The 20,862-nt window shown below is 37.7% G+C and overlaps 1 protein-coding gene across 2 annotated transcripts in view; it reads right to left on the bottom strand.

Moving 5' to 3' along the window:
• Positions 1 to 18,891, bottom strand: part of Enpp3 (ectonucleotide pyrophosphatase/phosphodiesterase 3) — a 55,682-nt gene extending 36,791 nt beyond the window's left edge. For both annotated transcript variants that reach the window (XM_042681778.1, XM_042681858.1), the window contains exons 1-9: positions 18,728 to 18,891; positions 15,716 to 15,791; positions 13,384 to 13,506; positions 11,429 to 11,554; positions 9,122 to 9,182; positions 4,927 to 5,024; positions 3,011 to 3,090; positions 833 to 952; positions 548 to 657 (exon numbers count right to left, since the gene is read on the bottom strand). In XM_042681778.1, the coding sequence (XP_042537712.1) occupies positions 548 to 657; positions 833 to 952; positions 3,011 to 3,090; positions 4,927 to 5,024; positions 9,122 to 9,182; positions 11,429 to 11,554; positions 13,384 to 13,506; positions 15,716 to 15,791; positions 18,728 to 18,805 (872 nt within the window). In that variant the 5' untranslated portion in view covers positions 18,806 to 18,891. The remainder of the gene's footprint in view (positions 1 to 547; positions 658 to 832; positions 953 to 3,010; positions 3,091 to 4,926; positions 5,025 to 9,121; positions 9,183 to 11,428; positions 11,555 to 13,383; positions 13,507 to 15,715; positions 15,792 to 18,727) is intronic.
• Between the last annotated feature and the right edge of the window lie 1,971 nt (positions 18,892 to 20,862).

Raw genomic sequence — 20,862 nt, 5'->3', positions numbered from 1 at the left:
CTGGGGCCAATGACACATTCTCTTACTGCTCCCTTTGTGAATTAGAGCCCAAAAATGAGGGATAAAAAACAGCAGAATCCATGACTCCACGATTTAGAGTCCAAACTACTAGAAAAATAGAATTATAATCAAGATGAAGAAAATAGGGAGTTAGGAGTCCAGCTCATCGGTAAAGTGTGTGTGTCAGCATTTGTGGAGTGCCAGGTTTCACCCCTAACACTTTTTAAAAAATGAGTCTAAAGAAAAATGTCCTGAGCTGGGTGCCAGTGGCTCACGCCTGTAATCGTAGCTACTCAAGAGGATGAGATATGAGGATCGTAGTTCAAAGCCAGCCCAGGTAAGGGAAGTCCGTGAGATTCTTATCTCCAATAAACCACCAGAAAACTGGAAGTGGCGCTGTGGCTCAAGTGGTAGAACACTAGCCTTGAGCTGAATTGTTGAGGGACTGTGCCCAGGCCCAGAGTTCAAGCCCCACAACCAACAACAACAATAAAAATTCCCGGTCATTTCTGTGTAGATGGACTCTTTTCTGAAAGTGCTACAGTACCTGCTGTAATTCACATATATGGTTGGAAAGGAGCCATTGACAGCCACATCTGAGCCTGGCCAGTAGTAAGCTGCAGCTTTTAAACCTTGATATATTGCTGTCAGCCAAATCTGCAAGAAGAAAAGATATACAGGAAAATAAGAAAATAATAGTGAAACTCTTGAATGCCCTCACCCTTGGAAATGAGATGGATGCTGTAATATGTCAAGTATAGAGGAGTGATTGGCCTACTGTCACTTAGAGAAACAGAGGTTACTTTAAATATACAAAGAGAAGGCTACATACTGGTTGCCCTTGCCACCAGGCGGGATTGTTTTTCTCCACTGAAGAAAGTGAAAAACTCTTGTTGAGATGTACATCATACATATTATTGTCAATGATGCCATGTGATTCTGGATACAAGCCCTAAAAATATCAATTTTAGAAAAGATTAAGATAAAAATAATTCATTCATTGAGAGAAGCAACCATTCATCCAGACAATTAAAAAATTCATTCGTGAAATACATATTTATGTTTAAAATAGCATATGATCTGTCAGTCACATCTAGAAAGGATGGTCATTTTACCTTTCAATATACAACACCCAAATCTGAACCTGGATATTGATATATTTGTTCTAGTTCTCCCATGTCTGAAGCAGCAAAAAAATGGTTTGGGTTGAGGGTGTGTGTGTAGTAACTGTTAATAAAGTTTCTTGTACTGAAATAATAATTAGCCACTTTATATTAGCAATACATTTACTATCCAGAAGCTTTTATATATTCCAGTATCCTGTCTAAATGGGACTAAAGCAAGTTATCACCACTTTTGCCAGGAATTTGCTCAGTCTCTATTCTTCCTCTTTTCTTTCCATTCACATCTATCCATTTAATCAGCCTACACATTTGTATGCTATTACACCTGTGCAATTATAACTACTCTTACATAGATTTGGGGCATTATTTCAGAAACTTATTATATATAATACATATATCATATATATGTGTTAGATCAATTAAACTAATACTTTGCATATAACCTTTTATTTGTATATATACATAACTGCATGTGTATATTTATAAGTAATATATACATATTCGTGTAAAATGTATATGTAGCATCAGTTTTCACATTAGTTATGATTTACAAAGTTGTGGTAAACACTGAATTAATGAACATTGAACCATTGCTCCTATGAAAAATATAGGGTTCAGTTCCTAAGGGCCTCTGGTTAGAATATTCTTGTGTATTGATCATTTCATTACTTTATGTCTGAGAAGCGTACATCACTTAAAATGTATTACTGGCTCACTCTATGTAACCCTTGCCTGAACGAAGTTTACCCAACGCATGTTATTTTCTCTGGCAGGCATCTTTCTCCCTTCTTTCTCTGTGATCTTTGTGATCATTTGAAGCAGCCACTGGTAAAAGCACAGCCATGTACAAAGCATGGGACTAAGCAGATGACTGATCCAAACGTGCACTTGCTTCCACTGGGAGAGCTGGGTACAAGGACAGGTGTCGCAGCTGAGGACTATGTATCTGGCAGCTCGCTGTTTAGGCTGCTGTGCTTTCCCATAGTGTCCGCATAAGCACTGAACTTACAGATTCATGAGTTACAAACAAGTTCCACTGAGTAGATAAATCTACAAACATAGAATCTGCAAATAATTAGAACATGCATCTACAAACACGCAATTGCTTAAAGGTAAAAATTTAAATAAGGTCTAGTCACTGTTCCACAAATGACTAAATGCAAAGTACTGAAGAAACAACTATCCTTTGGTGATTAAGGAGGCAGAGGACGTTTTTGCTCCTCCCTTTTTTCTTCTCCCCTTCCAACCCTCAGAACTTTCAAGGCATATTCGAAATCTCCTAGTCTTAAACGACTTAGTTTTCCTTTGAGTTCAGTTTAATCATTCCAACTATATCTTTTTTTACACATTGAAGAGAATTCATTTGTGTTAGTTGCTTTATGTGAAGAGATGTAGACAGAATGAAATCATTTGTGAAACAAGTCTTTGTCGTGTTAAAGATCATGAAATGACAGAGAAGGACAAAATTCCCATACTCAAAGTGGTGGCCCTCACCATCCATTCTTAGCTCCTTGTCAATTGTGGGGCTTGAACTCAGGGCCAAAGTGCTGCTGTCCCTGAGCTTTTCCTAGCTCACCATCTGTTTCCTGAAGGTCAATGCCAAGATAGCAGACAATGGTGTTTCTTACACCATAGGGCTATTCTGGACTTGTGTGGAAGAGAATCTATTCTAGAACATACATTCACACTTAATGCTTCACACACCCTACTCATTTCATATTAAGTGCTGCTCTCCTAGCTGAACTACTCCATGAACTATCACCACATATACCTGTGAAGTTCACAGCATGAGCTTGGCCAGTTCTTGCCCCAAGGATCTGTCAAATGAAGTCAGTTTTCTTAGCTGTTGCTGGTCTGTCAGTCTTTCCAGTGGGCCAAACACTTACCGTGACAATAGTGTAATGATTTGGGAATGTTTTGGTAGGATATACAGCTCTCATGTATTTTGAATGGATTCCACATGTTTCTGCAACAAAAATGGGAGAAATTAGAAAGTGGTATCTTTCTCAGAAGTATTTTGGATAACCAAAAATATGAATATAAATATGAACATCCCACAGAAAACTGAAGAGTAGATTCAAGTTGGAAAAGGAGTGAAATTCCCACCCTTTCACACCTTCTATTCCAAGAGATGTCCACTTTTAGAAGACGAATGAGTTGTTTTCTCACTTAGACTTTGCAAACCCTATGGTTTCTGTCACAGCAGTCCAGCTCTGCCACAGAGCACTCAGAGGTAAGAGAGCAATAGCCAGGTGCTGATGACTCACACCTGTAATCTTAGCTATTCAAGAGGCTAAGATCTGAGGATCATAGTTCAAAGCCAACCTGGACTGGAAAGTCCATGAGACTCTTATCTATAATTAACCACCTGAAAACTGGAAGTGGAGCTGTGGCTCAAAGTGGTAGAGCACTAGCCTTGAACAAAAAAGCTCAAGGACAGTAACACCTTGGTCCTGAGCTAAAGCCCTACAACTGACAAAAAAAAGTAAGACACCAACAAGCATGAATGCTATGTTATACTAAAGCTACAATAATAGACACTGAGATTTCAGTTTTATATAATTTTTACATGTTAGAAGATGTTCTTCTTCTCAAACCATTTAAAAATGTAAAAATTTATGCCTAGCATATCACAGGCCATTCAAAAATCAAATCAAGCAGAGGAGGCAGGAGCCACGACCCCCAGCTTACTGACCCCTGACCCTAAACTGCCCTGAAGTGTACACTACCTGCTGAGTTTGCTTTTCCTGCTCTCCTCTTACTGCATCTGGTCATTACAGGAAGAATTTCTACAGCACTTGTTTGTCAGATGATCGTTCCTATATGTAAGATATCCAATAGTACAGAAACTAGCATGACTGTCCAGGTAACTGGACAGGAAGTTGACTTTACAGCATAGGTCCCTGTCACAGAATAAATGTTCACAAAATGAGCTGACTTTGCCACTTATTCTCATCAGCTCATTTTCCTCTACTCTGTGTTTCACAAAATATGCCACTAATTTTGCTTTCATTGTTCTGTTGTTTTCAATCTGTGCAATCACCCCGTTTAAGGTCAGAAACACAGGAGCACATTGCTATTTCCTTTGTTAGGAGAGCAGGACAAGAAAGTTTCCATATCAAAATCCCATTGCCTCTGATTCAAAGTGAAAGCTTTCCCAATAGATTCTTTTTCCTTTGAAAGATAAAAATAAAATTGATGCTTGGCCAAAAAGTAACAAGTCGTGTAGCTAGGAGCAATGAATGATTTTCCTAATGAGCATGAAGCTGGACTTCTTCCCAGCCACTGTGCAGTGTTTCCAATATGATCCAGAGATTTCTTCCTTCAGAATCTTCTAGAACCCCATCAACACCAATAAACTCTACTATATAAGGCCCTCTGATGGGAAGAAAGAGAGCTTTAAAAAAAAGCCTACATTTTTAACAAGCAACCCAGATGAGTCTAATATCCTTAAGTTCGAGAACCACTTAGACTTGATACAAAAAACATACTTCATAAAGTTTCATGAAAGCTGAATGCTCTAACACAGAAGCACAACACTGTGATAAACACAATAATTAAGCCAATAATTACAATAACTAAAAGTAAAGAAAAAAAGAGGGCAAAGGAGCCAAGAAGCAGGAAACACCTCTCCTTAGAGAAAAATGCATAGGTAGCCTGTGGTAAAGCCTAGAAGACTTTGAAAGGACTTGGGAACTAAGATGAACCAGACATGCTAAAGGTCAAAAAGAAAGACAGCTTCGCCTAGTGTCTCGCTGACCAGTCTTTATCATCTGCATGCGGCTGATTGTGCAGGACTTACTCAGCTTATTGATATTTGGTAATAAAGTATTCCATGTGTCTAGATATTCAGCTCTAAAGCCATCCATGGAAAACAAGATTACTGGCGGCAGGTCAAACCTGAAAAATGGAAAACAATCGTGCATGATTTTGTTAGAAAAGTACACTTTTCAGAACAATCCTCTACATTTAAAAAGGGTTAGACAATATAAAAAGAGAACAGTTTCTGGATTAAGTAACAATTGCTCAATTCTACCATCATTCAGGTGTAATTATGATATGGTATTAAGAAATTAACAATGTCACAGACTGCAACCTTGCTACTCAGAGATCAAGGGCACATTTTCTACTGAACTACCATGGACATTCTTGTAACTATGACCCTCACTTGTTTCCTGAAGCTACGTTCCTAAAGATTAAATTTTCTTTTTTTTTTTTTTTTTTGGTCGGTCGTGGGGCTTGAACTCTGGGCGCTGTCCCTCAGCTCTTCAGCTCAAGGCGAGCGCTCTACCACTTGAGCTACAGTGACACTTCCGGTTTTCTGGTGGTTTATTGGAGATAAGAGTCTCACAGTCTCTCCTGCCCGGGCTGGCTTTGAACCGCGATCCTCAGATCTCAGCCTCCTGAGTAGCTACGATTACAGGCGTGAGCCACCAGCACCCGGCTAAGATTAAATTTTCTAATCTAAGAATAAATAGGCTAAAATATTTTGTCAGTTCTCTTCTTATTCTTTTATGATGAAGACAAGTAGTATTTTACACATATTGCAGTGTATTGGTTATTTTAAAGAATAAAAAATAACCTAGCTTCATTTTTATTTTTCTGATTTCTAATAAGGCTAATCATTTAAGAAGCTATACTTTTATAGCCAATGATAAAACTTGAATAAAGACATGGTGGATGACAAGAATTATCATCTTTCTGGGCACTGGTGACTCACGATTGTAACTTTAGCTACTCAGGATGCTGAGATCTAGACAATCATGGTTTAGATCAGAAACGTTTGAGAGGCACCATGTCTAATTAACTGGCAAAAAGCCAAGCTGGAGGAGTGGCTCAAGTGGTAAAGTGTCAACAAAGCAAATAAACCACGCAATCTTAAGGCCCTGATTTCAGGCTCCAGAGGTCAAGCCTTGGTACCAGCAAAAAAAAAAAAAAAAAGAATTATCATCCTATTTCTTTCATTTCATGTTGTCATTAGCAAAAATTTATCTATCATTTCCAAGTGGATATTGACATTACTTGCACCTTATCAATAGAACAGGTAGAGAGGGTCAATTGACTTATCCACAGTGTTCTACCACTGGAGGGAGAAGGTCTAAGAGTAGATCTAGGCTATTGGTCGTCATTCTGACTTAAGAGCCCATACTCCTTACTATGCCATGAGAACTATTAAAAATCATAAAATAAAATAAAACAATAGACAGAAATGCTAGTTAAACGTCCAGCAAAATAGGTTTCACTGAAGTTATCGGTGAATTAATAACACTAGGTTATCATCATACTATACATGAGACTCATGGGAATAGAGGGCATGGGCAGGAATGACTCCATTGGAATCCATGGAAAGAGAGGCTGGTGGGAAATGGTTAACAAGCCATTTACTATCACCAACATCTTTTTCTTCACCAGCTTCCTTTCTGGTCTTGCCAAAGTCAATAATAATCTCAGTAAGTGTATAATCTCTTTGTTCCACTGTTCCAAATTCTTGGTGGACAAGTGATTTGCCAATCTGGGGCAGGTTATTTGGGGCCAGAGGTCTAATGCTTTTTAGAAAGACCTCCATAAAATCTTCCTGCTCACCTCATTGTCTCTTTCTTCTCAATTATCAGCAGAAAGGTGAGCCTTAGGGGTACTAATAATTCTTTCCCCTGTTCTACCCTTTCACCTCCTGTTTGGGCCAACCACACAGAATCTCAGGCTCAGTCTATCAATAAGGGAACACCAAACTACACAGACTTTAGGGCCAGGCTGCCAGGATTTGCTTCTTGCCTCCAGAGATCACAGGCAATGTAACCTGGGGCAAATTGCCTCACAGCTCTGTGCTTTGTGAAATGCACTCCATTACAAGAGGGTGAAGATCGTAGGGCCTGCCTCAAAGGAATCTCTACAAAGAACAATGAGAAATATTTTACAAGGAATAACATGTAGGGACACTATTGTACAAAAGTACACATTAGTACATAAAAATAACTACATAATTTATCATTGCAATTACTATAATAAATATTATTATATTGAACCCTGGACTTCATACATGGTAAGCATGCACTTTACCAGTGAACTATACCCTGAGCACACTTGTTACATTTATTGTGCTTTGGCAGAGATGAGTTGCAGTGTTATTTGACCTTGAAAAAAGCCATGTAGAATTATTATGTTTGGTTCTGGACATGCTAAAATAGTTTCATATGTCAAGTTCATCTAAGAAAATGAGTAATGAAAGAAAAGTACCAAGAGAAAAACATTAAAATTTTTGAATACCTGCCACATGGCTTACCTTAGAAGTAAAGTTGGTTCTATTATTTTAACTTGATTATTTGATTGTTATTTTGTGATGTTAGAAAGGGAACTCAGAGCCTCAAACACACTAGGCAATCATTCTCCCCTTCCATCCTCCTCCACAGACTACTGTTTTAAGATGTAGCAAACATTTCCCCTCTTCTACAACATTGAGTTCTCATATAAAAATCTTCTGAACTAAGCAACATCAACCTCAATAGTACTATTACAATTTTATAGATGAAACTCAGGGAAGTGACCTGTAAATATCCCTCAGGCAAAGCCAGGACACCAACTCCTCTCCCTTTTGTTCTAAGTCCTTTGTTTCAGAAGTGGCTGAGGAGGGCAGCAGGAGCTGAGGATTGGGGCAAACCAATACAGACACTTTTCTCAATAAAAGGAAAGTTTTAGATGTCATAAATATGATTACAAGAGTAGAAGAGAGGGAAGAAGGGAAGTTAATCAGTTGATAATCCACAAACCACCACTACTTAAAAAAAAGGACCATTTTACATTCCTGAATATATGCTAAAACTTTAACTGAAAACCTATCTTTCCACCTTTGATGCCACCGGTCCCTGTTCATAATCCCAGCCAATCCAGATGCGGCAAGTCCTGCCCCTAAGGCTGTCCGCCCACCCAAAGCATTCGCCGTTCAGCTCTCCTCTCTGTTCTGTTGCCAGTGTATGGTCAGTTGGAACAAGGTATGCCTTCCTTCCCCAGTTTCCCTAACAAACAGATGCTCTCTGATCTGATCCAATGAACCCTTTCCAAAAGCGACTTATCCTTTCCCTGGAAGGTGTGAGAACTGGTCCTGGACTGATTTTTTTGTTTGGTTTGGTTTGGTTTTTGGCTGATATCTATAACAAACCAATTAACTTATTTCTTTCTGAGTTCCTTCAACTCCAAGAGTTTAGATTTAACACCATAGGTGCTTTTATTTCATTTTTTTAAGAGAGGACATCTCACAATATGGGCCAGGCTGGCCTTTAACTCCCAGGTTCAAACAGTCCACCTTCCTAAGTGTCCTGAGTGAATGGGACAACAGGCTCACTACAGCCGGCTCCATACACATTTTTTTCCAATGAAGTGACCCATTTTAACATGCTGATTTTCTTAGAGCCATATAGCTTTATTTCTTCCATACTCACCATCATCCTTCCCCTGCCAGACCCAGAAAAGAGTGATGGAAAGGGACAAAAAGAAGAAGAGATGGATGATATGGTCACCTCTCCATGCCTGAGCAAAGTCCTCAACATGCTAAGAAGCATGGGAGGGGTGGGGAGTTCCACCACAGGCCCGTTACTGGTGCTCACCTGACAAAGGCCTGTCCTCCATGATGCAAGGACATCCTTTTACTATGACACCTTCCTCCCACGAATCTCAATGGGTAGTAGCAGGACGTTCAGAGGAAAGAGTTCTAGCAAAAGTAAACTCCAGTCCTGACCACAAGATCTTGGGAAATTTAATCATTTCATACTTCAATATTTTAGGCAACTATGAGGTGTGACTATAATAGATTAATGTCACAGTGCTTTATACACAATAGAGCAAGCAAAGATCTGTTGGCTTTGAACCTGCAAGGATGCCAATCCTGTATTAATCCTCCTGTTTTGAAATAAGTAGAGTGGAGGGAATTCTACCCGCCTCTCAACTGCAGTATCACGTGCCAGCTGTTGAAGGAGGATGACAAAACCCAGGCCATTCATGCTCACCCTTCTGGGCACTGAGGCTGCGGGGTTGTGGTGCAGTTTTCTGTTACCCATGGAGTCTCCCCTGCAAAGCAGATAACAATCTTTACATTGTTGTACCACACACAGGAAAAGAAGCACCAGTTCAGTGGAGATGATCTTCCTAAACTGCGTAACTTGTGCTGCTCTGATGACTAATTTCTTCCAGGACACAGGAAGTGCTAGTCCATGTGTTGGCAAAAGCAATGTTTCTGAAGATTTGCATGAGATCAGTAATCTACACTAACTCAATGCCAGGAAACCATGATTCTAAGGAAAACAAAGGGGAATCCTTTAGATCAAAAACAAAGGGGTATTCCTTCTTGCTGTTAATTATGTTATTTTTCACCTCTCAAGGACAATGTTTTCCAAATGTTGGAATAAAAATAAGTAAGTTAAAAAAAATCTTGCTTCATGGATATTTCTTTCTACAGAGTACGGCTAAGTAATGAAGTAGAAGTGACAGGGGGGATTGTCACCCTGTGCAACCCCTCATGGAGCTGAGAATGGTTACCGATGGCACAAACAGGCATGATGACCTCAAGATGGGGGTAACACCATAACTGTACCACCTACAAAATACACTTGCAAAACCTAAATGAATAAATGACATCAAATCTCAAAGTCCTCTGGCTCTATCTACTAATTTGTGTGTGGGGGGGGGTGGAAATGTGGATTTCTAAGTTAGTTATGTCACAAAGGATGCAATCAGTAAAACTTATATTGGAAGAGCCTGTAAGACAAATGAGCTCATATAGCACATGAAAACACATCTACTCACACAGAAGCAAGCAAAGTTTGGCCTCCTGAAAACATATCTTAACCTAGTAGTCAATGAGGTGCCCACAATCAAGCTCTGCTATCCACTAACTAGTCAAGACTAGCCGCTCCCTGTCAGTTAAATCCCTTACTTGCATATAGGACCTGAATGGGAACTTTGGGAAGGTATTTTTCTTCTTGTACATATTCACTTAACTTTGCCCTGGGAGCTACAGCTTGACTTGCTCTTGGTTCAGGCTGCATTTCCCATCAAGCTCTATCAGAGATCCTAATTAAAAAAAAAAGTCTTGCATATGATCCATCCACACCTCTTTGGTTATATTCTCAAAAAAACAAAGTTAGCTTACAATAGAGATACACATATATTAATGTTGTATGGCAGTACTATTCACAATAGACAAGTTATAAATAAATCTAGGTGTCCATCGATGTAATTAAATGGATAAAGAAAATGTAATATAATATATAGATATACATACATACACACACTAAAGCTTTATTCAGCCAATAAAAATGAAATTATGTTGTTTTCAGTAAAATGGACATGAATCATGGTAAGTGAAATAAACTAGTCCCACAATGACATGTTTTCTCTCATTTGTAGAAACCAGGAGGAAAACAACAACAAAACAAAATAAAACAGAACAAAAAAAAGGTTAGGAAAATAAAAGCAGGACTGCTAGGGATTTGGAGGAGGAGGGCCAAAGGGGGAACGAAAAAGCGTAGCTGAGGGTGAATATGTTCAAAGTACATTATATGCAGGCATGGAAATGTCCTAAGGAAATCTCTTAATGTGCACTGCTTAATATATGCCAATTAAAAAATACAAGCCTTGTCTGTAGTGTTCTAGGTCTAGACAGACTTCTACCACTTCTGGACCCATGAACCCAATTCTGGTGACATTTCTACTATAACATTTCTCTCTTATTTCAAATGAGTTTTTATGTAAAATATTAAAAGTATGTTAGGTTAGTTGAGTATGGTGTTATATGAGAAAAGGAGGGAATGGTGATTTTATAAAAGAACTTCAGTCATTTATGAAGTAGGGAGCTGATGAAATCGGTTGAGTACTTGAATTCTAATCTTGCATCTCATGAACTCTCTCAGGTTCCTTAGTCGTTTAGCCACTCTGGCCACAATTGCTTCAACATATCTGCTGATATTTGAGTCAGGTCATCTCTTCTCCAATGTCTAAACTTTAGGCTCTGTCATTCAGGGTCTCAAACCACAAGTATATCTGGCATGGTCATTGGTCAGTAAAGTATCTTGACAAGTCAACAATGATGAAACTGTAAACTCTTTTTTCTTTCTGTGCCTCTGGGAAGGGTTCCCTTCCTCTGTAGTGTATAAGCTACACTTCTTCCCACAGTAAACACCTTTGATCATTTTCTTCTATGTGGAGTAGTACCTGAAGTTCTCTGCCTTGCTTTAAGGTTAGCAGCCCGGAATAGCTCTAAGAAAGAGAGTTCCAGTGAACTCACAGAGGCAACACGACCAGCGTCCTCTGCTTACCTTGGCAAACACTCTTGTAGTTAACGCAGCAGTCTTTCCTCTGCAAACAGTCATCTGCACAAGAGCAAAGGCTGGACTCCAGTCTGTTCTCCCCACAGCGAAATGAATTGCATGTCCATATTGCAGCTGTTAAGTAAGACCATTCCATTCTGAGCTTTAAGTACATGATACAAAAGGTTTAATTTTATGCACCTCTTCCTGCATTGTTGGAATACTGTCAAATTTTGTGGTTTATCTGCATTCATAAATGGAAATCTGTCATTCAAAACCAAAAAAGCAAACCATGACTCAATCTTCCTTTGCATGGATAGGAGACAGAAATGTGCATTACAAGCTTCAAGTCTGGTCTTGATTGCAGGTGCCCTGTGATTTTAGAGAGTGGCTCTGAACACTGATTTCCCATGGTGAAACATCATTAGCCTGGAATGGAATATGGCTACCCATAGCTTTGCCCAGCCTTGTCTTGGGACAGCCAACAAGGAAAGGGACAGAGATCATAGCAGTAACAGTAGCACAATTGTGCCCATAGGAACACAGGCAGGAAGGATGGAAATGGAATAAGTCAGGTCTGCCCACAGCCTGGGTATTCTCCCAGGCTTTGTGCTTAGTAGGAGAGCAATTCAAATCCTATTGCTAAAAGCAGCAAGAATTTAGAGGGAGGCTTCTTCCCTTTGCGGCTTGCTAGGAATCAGTAATTAAAATCATATCCATTCTGTTCAGATGACCTTGTTAAATACATGAATGTTGGGTGCTTCCATTTATTATTATTGGAAAGAAAAGATTGAGGGAAATAAAGGAAATACGGAGCGTTTTTAGCTACTGCAGGTTTCTCTTCCCTCTCTCCTGTCCTTTCCAGATAACACAATGTAAAGAACACTACCATTCCAATTTTCACTGTCCCCCTACCACTAGACAAGTACTCCACTTTCCCTGACTACTTACGAGGAGTAAAGATCAGAAGCTGTTGTGTTTCACCTTTAGGTGAATGTTTCCAAAACTGCTGTAGAGCACTGGTTTCTGAATGACCAAAACCACCAGCATTCCAAGTGAAACTTATGACATTCAAGGACAACTTCAAACAAAATCATACTGGATGGTGGTACACCTACAATCCCAGCACCCAAGAGGCTAAAACAGGAAGCATGTGAGTTTAAGCCAGACTGGACTACTATGAGTTCTAGGCTACCCTGGGCTACATAAAGACTTTCAAAAATAACAAAAGAAGGAAGGAAGGAAGGAAGTGAAGGAGAAACTAAATGATAATAGAACTCCACTGACCTTTAAGTAATTATGCAGCACTTCATTTTCTATAGGGAATATAGTATAGACTTCATTTGTAGTATAGCATTTCATTTTCTATAGGAAATGTACTACAGTTTATACTGTAAAAGGGACAGTGATAACAAGAGACCCTGTATAGATAAAAGGTGCTATGGGCTCAGTTGTATCCTCTACAGTGATGCTAAAATCTGAATCCCCATTAACTGTGAATATGACCTTAGCTGTATCTGAATTCCTTGCAGCTAACCAAGTGAAATAAAATCATTAGGGTAAGCCCTTATCCTAAGATTTTCTTACAAGTGGGGGCAATTTGAATACCCTCCCATATAGAGGGAAGACTATGTAAATGTGAAGGTTATATGAAGGTGATAGCAATTTGAAGTTGTGATGAAACCTGCCAAACAGTGTCAAAGATGGCCAACGACCAGACAGAAACTAAGAAAGAGGCATAAAATAGATTCTCAAAGTTTTCAGAAGTATCCGACTCGGCCATCACCAAGATTTGGGCCTTGGTGTTAAGAGAATGAATTCTTGTTTTTGTAAGTTACCTGGTTTGTGGTACTTTCTTTGGGCTGCCCTGGGAAACTAATGCACAGAGTGTTGATGAGTGTTTGAACATGCAGGAGTGATAGCACAAATTACAACCTCAGTAAACAGAGTCTTAAAATCCGTACTTGATTCCACACAAGTTTCTTTAAAATCCCAGCAGCAGTCGCCTCGACCTCTACAGCCTTGATCACACCGGCAGCCCTCCAGTCCTCTGAACGATGAGTCAAAGCATTTTTTCCTGCAGCTGCCTATAAAATAAAGGGCAAAGGGTCACTAACATTTAGATGTTACGCAGTATCTCACACCTAGATAACACAAGTACGGAGAAGTACTTAGCACAGAACAGGATAGATTAAATTGATGATCGCCATGGGTCAGCATGTTCTACCAGTATGCTGTACTAAATAATGAGTCATTGATATGTACCAGGAATGTACCAGGATTATGCAATAGCAGGCAGTAGCATAAAGACCAGGAAGGAGGCAAGTTGACTTCAGCGAATCTTGGGAAAGGAATGAGGAATTTTAAAAAATCAGTGGCAGGCCATCTGCAGAATACTGCACAGGGCACCAAGGCTGAGTAGAGTTCAAAGGTCAAAAATGGACTACCTACCAAGAAGTTTGATGTCCTGCCAACAAAAAAACACTGAATACAGGTGAGGAGAAATGGTGAGAACAGATACTCTCTGATAGAATTATGATCTCCAATGGTAGTCTATCACCTAATTAACATGTTGGCTTATGGAACAAATGGTATTCACAAATGTGATTATGGATTCTAGTTCTCAGAAAGGTAGAGAATAGAATGGTAGTTACTTGAGGCTGAGATTGCAGAGGGTAGAGAGAGATGGGAAAAGGTTAATTGGTGCTATGTTAAAATTTAAAAAATTAAGTTATAAGTAGGAGTGAGAAATCCTCTGCTATTGCACAGTAATGTGACTTTCATAACAAAAAGTTATTGAATATTTTAAAAAGCTAGGATTTTGAATGTTTTCACTACAAAGGAATGATAAATGACATGTGTTTTCCTGATTTGAATACTATGCAACATATCCAAATACGTATCCATACATCACAAGGTACTCCACAAATAAATGTAATTTTTATGTTTTTCTATATCACTTAAAAATAAATTTAAATTAAAAGAAGAGGTAATACCTAAACATGAATGCAGAAAAAACTGGAGATGATGCTATTAAGAAAATTACATTATAAAAATTCTCAGAACTGTCAGGTGATGGTAGTTCACACCTGTAATACTAGCCAATTTGCATGCTTTAATATCAAAATAATGCCTCTAAAATGGTCCAGCAACATTCATTCATTTATTCCCAGTGGCACCACCACTGGGAAACACAACACCAAGAAACCAAGAGAAGACAGTCATTTTCTAGCTACTATTCATTTTCTCTTTTCTGCTGTGTTCCCATGTTATATAGAAGTACTAAATGTTAATCTTTAAGTGAAAGTAGTACTGGAAACATCAATTAACCACCTCAAAAGAATCCCTAATATAGCAGTGATAAGGATTCTCCCCCTAAGTCAAAGTAGCAATTATCAAATTGAAAAAGGTAATCAATAACCCAACAATGGGCCTCCTACTACTTGTTGGTAAACATTTCAAAATAATTTATTAGAAACTTATCCAAAGTGCTTTCTATAGTCACCTATAACTAGTATATTTACTATGCACTAACAAGATTCACCAGAATGGATCTGAGGTGCTTTTATATTGGGGAACATGAATCTCTTCTGATGAGAAAAAAATTCATCTTTTGTTATATATTACTTGTTAAGAATTCTGCACTGACTAACCAAGAAATAGTGGGAGTTCAGAGATAGAGTAATAGCAATAGGACCTCAAGGGGCACCGGAGGTGGCAGGGTTCCAGGTAGTGGAGCAACAAAGCCTTTCAAAGCCAAGTATCCTGGATACTGTGTCATCAGATATTTACAATAGTAGAAGCTAAGACAGAAAGTTTGAGGTTGCTTACCAAAGTTTTCTGTGTCAGAAGGATACAATGTTCAAAGAAATTGGAGTTTCTGTAAAGTCAAGTGGGCTGAGAATGTGGCTTAGTGGTAGAGCGCTTGCCTAGCATGCATGAAGCTGGGTTCAATTCCTCAGTACCACATAAACAGAAAAAGCTGGAAATGGCACTGTGGCTCAAGTGGTAGAGTGTTAGCCTTGAACAAAAGAAGCTCAGGGACAGTTCCCAGGCCCTGAGTTCAAGACCCAGGACTGACAAAAAAAAAAAAGACTAAAGTCAAGAAATGACAGTGTATAATGCTAATCATAGACTCCTAGTCAGTAGAGTAGGGAAAAGAGAGAAGCTTAGAAGAAAAATGGCATAAAGACAGAATAAAAAGTTAATACAAAGGTAAGTTTTAATGGACTAAGACAAGGATAAAGAGGAAAAATCTGAGAATGCTTTGATAAAAAGACTGAGAGGTATGCATGCCTTGTTCTTCTGGTTTCCTGAGTCCAAGTCCCAGGCCTAATCCAAGTGACACGATCACCAGCAGAGCAAGAAGAACCTATTACAAAACAGGGGGGAAGTTATAGCTACAATTTCTAATATATATGTATGTATTATATACCTATCATACATATAGGCATATTATATACATTATATACTATACTACATATTATATACACACAAAATTACAAAAAGCATCCTCATTCAATAATTACTAAATTCATCAATTGTAGAAATACCTGTTTATTTAATGTTTGAAAATAAGAAATTTCAGGAAGAACTTTAAAATCCCATTTATTTCAGATCTCAAAGTTCCAGTGGTTTCAAATTTTAATTAAAATGAGATTTATCTAAATGTGAGTGAAAGTAGGAATTAAAACCTAGAGATATATTTGTCTTTGTCCAGTTTTTTTTTTAAAGAACCAGGTGCTTCATTAGAGATCATTAACAGATAGGCATCTGGCATTCAATAGAACACTGAGATCCTTAATTCCTTAGAATATCTATGAAATCCTGATTTCTTACAAGCAGAAACTTTTGTTCTGTTCTGTTTTCTACTCTGTCCATCAGAAGATGAGCGCATTTAACTTATGTCAACATAAAATATATTGCTAATTAAGCAAGCAGTCTGTTCTAATCTTTGATTCATGAAAATGATTTTAATAATTTGGGAGCTTCTTGATTAAAGATTCTATCACTTCTGATCACTACTGCTGACAAAGCTCTTCAGTGCAGGGAATGTTATGCTGTGATCAGTTTAAACCCTGATATAATTCATGATGTCCAGTGATAAGTATGTTGGGTGATGACTCTGGATGACTATACAATGCATAAAGAATGACAACCGACACACCATCAAAGTATTTAGGGATGTGTTTTACAATAACCTTGATAGAAAAAAGCACAAACAATAAACTGGACAGAAGAAAACAAAACCACCACATGAAATTGCTTAAGAACTACATTAGCTATTGATTTGGAGGGCGTTATGTTCATTTTGAAAATCAGTTGAGAAATTAACACACCTAACTTTTGCTATAGAAGTGAATGGAGTAACTGAGAAATCACATTAAAATACTATGAAAACCTTTCACATGAGGTCTCAAACCCAAGTGCCAAGTGGCCTTCCAATATATCCTCACTCAATGGAGAGGATGAGGAGGGAAAGTAAACACAAACAGTTCCTAAATATCACCACTAGCAAGCAGCCCTCTGTCAAGATGATATTGGAGTCGCTCCCAACCAAGTCAATACTGGCAAACTCCTTATTGTAAACCTCGCGTATCATAGCTTTACAAATTCATACATTTTGGGTTGCATTTAACCCCTTAGGAAGCTTTTGAACTTTGTAATGTTAAGTTTTAAATTTCTTCATGGTTTTGTACTTATTTCATGTATTCATGGCTTTCTTTATTATTCTGTAAATTCTTTCAGAGAAGAAGGCTATGTATTCTCCTATACTCATGTAATTTAAATAGGTAATTCCCCCAAGGTTAGGATGTGCATGTGTTTTAAACTATGCTGAGCACAGTACAGAGAGAATGTTCTGAACTCCAAAATGCACTGAGAATCCAACATGCAGCTTTAACTTGATTAAATAAACAGGGCCAGGAACACAATAGAAACTCCTCACTTTTTAAAATAAACTTTTGTCATTATTAGAAGCATTAGGGCACCTCTGAAATCATGATTTAAAAATACTGAACTTCATTGTATGTACTAAAAAAAAAAAAACACCCAAAAGAACAAAAAAAAAAAAAAGTACTGTGTGAGTTTTGCTTCCAAAGGATTGTATAATTTCTCAAACTGTTAAGATAGGATACATATAATAGATAGCACAAAAGCTTACTCTAAAACCCAAGACAATAAAGAGTAAGCAGAATGCACAGCCCTGGTGTTTACTTTGTAATAGTTCCTGGGCTCGAGCCAGACACATATTGTTTCACTCATTCCCTGTAACAGTGCTGGAGAGACGGAGACTAAAGTGGTGACATTTTCTCCACTGGGAAATTTAGAAGATAGCTTCAGCAAAATATGCGGGAAGAAAGAAAAATAATGCAACTGGTTTAAAATGGAGGGACAGGCACTTAGTAAAAATGTCAGCTTACCTACAAGTCTTAAAACCACAAGGAAACATGAGATTATATTAAAAGAAATTGTCAGAGCTGAGGGAAATGTTTACAAGTAACCTGATATGAGCAAAAAGGTAAATCTGCCCAAAAGGCAGATAAATGGAAAGTTATTAAAAAATGAGCATTTCTCTGTTATTGTGGAAGCAAGGGTAGAGAATAGTTTAAAGGGAGAAACTATTCAACAACATCCATGTATTGTTATTACATGTACTCTAGGAAAGAAGGAGGGAGAAAAAGGATTAAATGTTGAAGTGAGTCTTCAACAGTTAGGTGGTGAAAAACTAAAGCACTGTGTGAAGCCCTCTTCTCCTTTCCCAAAAATTTGATAGTGAAGGGAAAAGAGAGGCTAATAAAATCAAGAGAGGTGGGGTTTTTCCACATTGATTTTTAGGACAGGGACGATCTGAGCACATAAAATGTTAAGAATGAGAACATAGGCAACTGAGACCATCTCTAGTCTCAATAGGTTCACAAAAAATAGAAGATATAGTCATTTTAATTTTTAACCCTCCAGTATTACAATAGTTACGTTGTGAAAAAAAGTTATTTGGAATATAATCACAACCATGTGGGAAAAGTTAATTAGTACTGCAAAGTTTTTTGTCTCAGACTCCAAACTTTTCAATCAAATATTAATCCAGTGTTATTCAAATTTCTTACTTGTTCAACATGATTTAATACATCCACTTGTATTAGAGGAGCCATAAGGGATAAAGCTGAATGTAATTACTCAAATTTTGACATTTAAATAGCCATTCAAACAAATAAAAGTGAAGATTCCCATGCCTTCAACATTTGTCATACACTAAGAGCACTAAAATGAAGAACCATACATACTGTCTCAAAAAAAGATTGTACTTACAATACAAATGATTTTATATCTCTTGAGAACATCCTTCTTAACAGGTTCTTCTGTTGCTAAAGTTAGCATAGAATCCATTGTTCCCAGTGTGGCAGAAACCTGTTTAGCCAGAAGACAGCAATGATCCTTCTTTCCTCTAGTCAGGAAAAGAAACAGTACGAAGTTCCACAGCTGTGCCTGACTCAAATGCTTACAAAGAGCTGTGTGGTGATTGGGCAATCTAGAGAGGAGAAAATTATGCTAGTAACGGTAATGCCAAAAGATTAAAGTACACTCCTAGTCCACTGTAGATAGATGTGGTTTTGCTTATTGTAATTTAGAATTTATCTCTAAATTATATTATATATAAAATGATAAACAATATTAATTTATTATAAATAATAAACAATATAAAAATATTACATCTAAAGAAAATGTAATAAATTGTAGCATAATCTGATAATTGGTGCTCTTTAAAATATAACTCAAAATGCGAAGCCTTATTACAGGGAGTTTCTACATTTATATAGATTATGGCACAGTTGAAAACATGAAAATATGATTTGACAGTAGCAGGAGCTGTGAAATCGTGCTAAGATAGTGTACAGAGTTTAACACTGTCATAACTCTGCCTTGTATTTTACAGGGTTCATCATTTTAGAAAGGTTTTTATATACATTGTCACATGTCAAAATTATGCCTAGAGATTTTTTTGCTTACTAGTAGAATATTTGTGTACTGTATGTAAGACTGAGTTCAATCTCCAGTACCTTAAAAAAAATCTCTTATAATACAGTATGTTGCTGTATCTGTCTCTCTGCCCCCCCTTTCCTATCCTTTTTCCTCTTTTCCATTTTCCTCTCCCTTTTCTCCTTCCTCTTCCCTACTTCCTCTCTTCTCCCTCTCTCTTCCTCTTCACCATTCTCCTTCTCCTTTTCCCTCTGACACTGGAATTAAAGCCTAAAGTCTTGCATATGCTAGACAAATGCTCTACCCCAGTTCATTTCTATCTCAGAAGTAAATAAATTAAAGCTTTGATCGTCTGAAATAGGTGGCTTGTTTGCCTATATATTCACTAGACACTAGAACAATAATTGTAACTAAGTCTTCTAACTCCTGAAATGCAAGACAATTTTTACTAATCAGCTAGAATTTACTATTTTGTTATTTACAAAGATCAGGGCAGTTTAATATATGTACTCTGAGATGAGATGAGGTTTCCAAGTTTAGGGGGAAAAAAAGAACTAAATTAACAAGAGTGTGGCCAAAAAGTTATGGTAAATACTGAGCACTAAGCTCTTCTACTTTCAATGGCCCTGAATAAACAATTCTCAAAGTATGGTATTATAGAGCATTATTCCCACGATAACCACCTTGGTCAAATAAACCTTGATAACTCTAGTGTAAAGATTGTTAGAATCCTATAGGCTGTGTGGTACACCCTTGGAAAACACTACTCTAAATTTTTGCAATGTTAAAATCAATTTTTAAAATATGGAAGAATCTATCTTACTGTGTGATAATTCAAAAATGTTAGGAATGTTTCTGAAAATCATATCAAAATGCCATTTTCTACCATTGAAGTCACTCTGTTTAGAGAAAAAAAGCAAAACTATAACAGAGAGCCAACTTTCCTTTCCTGGTTTGTACAGTTTGGCCCATCAAGCCCTTAGTCCTGCATATTCTACTTTCCCGGTTCCACTCACCAGCCTCCTCCGAAGCAGCACTGGTAAGAATGGCTGAAACAAGATTGCACAGAGATGATCCAATCCAAGGTCTTACATACTATTTTTCAGTGACCCAAAAAGGATTATTAGGTCTTTAAAACCTTGACACAAAATGAAAATGTTTGAGTATCTTTAAGGATGAGGTTCTCAATCCTGGATCAATTTAGAAGCACCCAGAAATATTTGGGGAGGGGTTTGTTTGGTTGTTTTGTTTTTGTGTTGCTTTGATTTACTTTTTTTTCCTTAAATTCTGAAAGCCATGCTCTATTTTGGTTGGGTTAGATCATCTTTTAAATATTCTTTCAATTGGTTTTGCATCTGGTCAAGATCAGTTTCAATAGTTTGAGGTGTGCATACATTTTCAAATTCCCTTTAGTAAATATCCACTCTAGCTAACCATACTTGCCCATTTCACAGATAAGGTCGGCC

Source organism: Dipodomys spectabilis, unplaced genomic scaffold (genome assembly GCF_019054845.1).
Source record: "Dipodomys spectabilis isolate Male_0828 unplaced genomic scaffold, ASM1905484v1 ptg000001l, whole genome shotgun sequence".
NCBI lineage: Eukaryota > Metazoa > Chordata > Mammalia > Rodentia > Heteromyidae > Dipodomys > Dipodomys spectabilis.
This window is presented reverse-complemented; position numbering and strand designations above follow the sequence as displayed.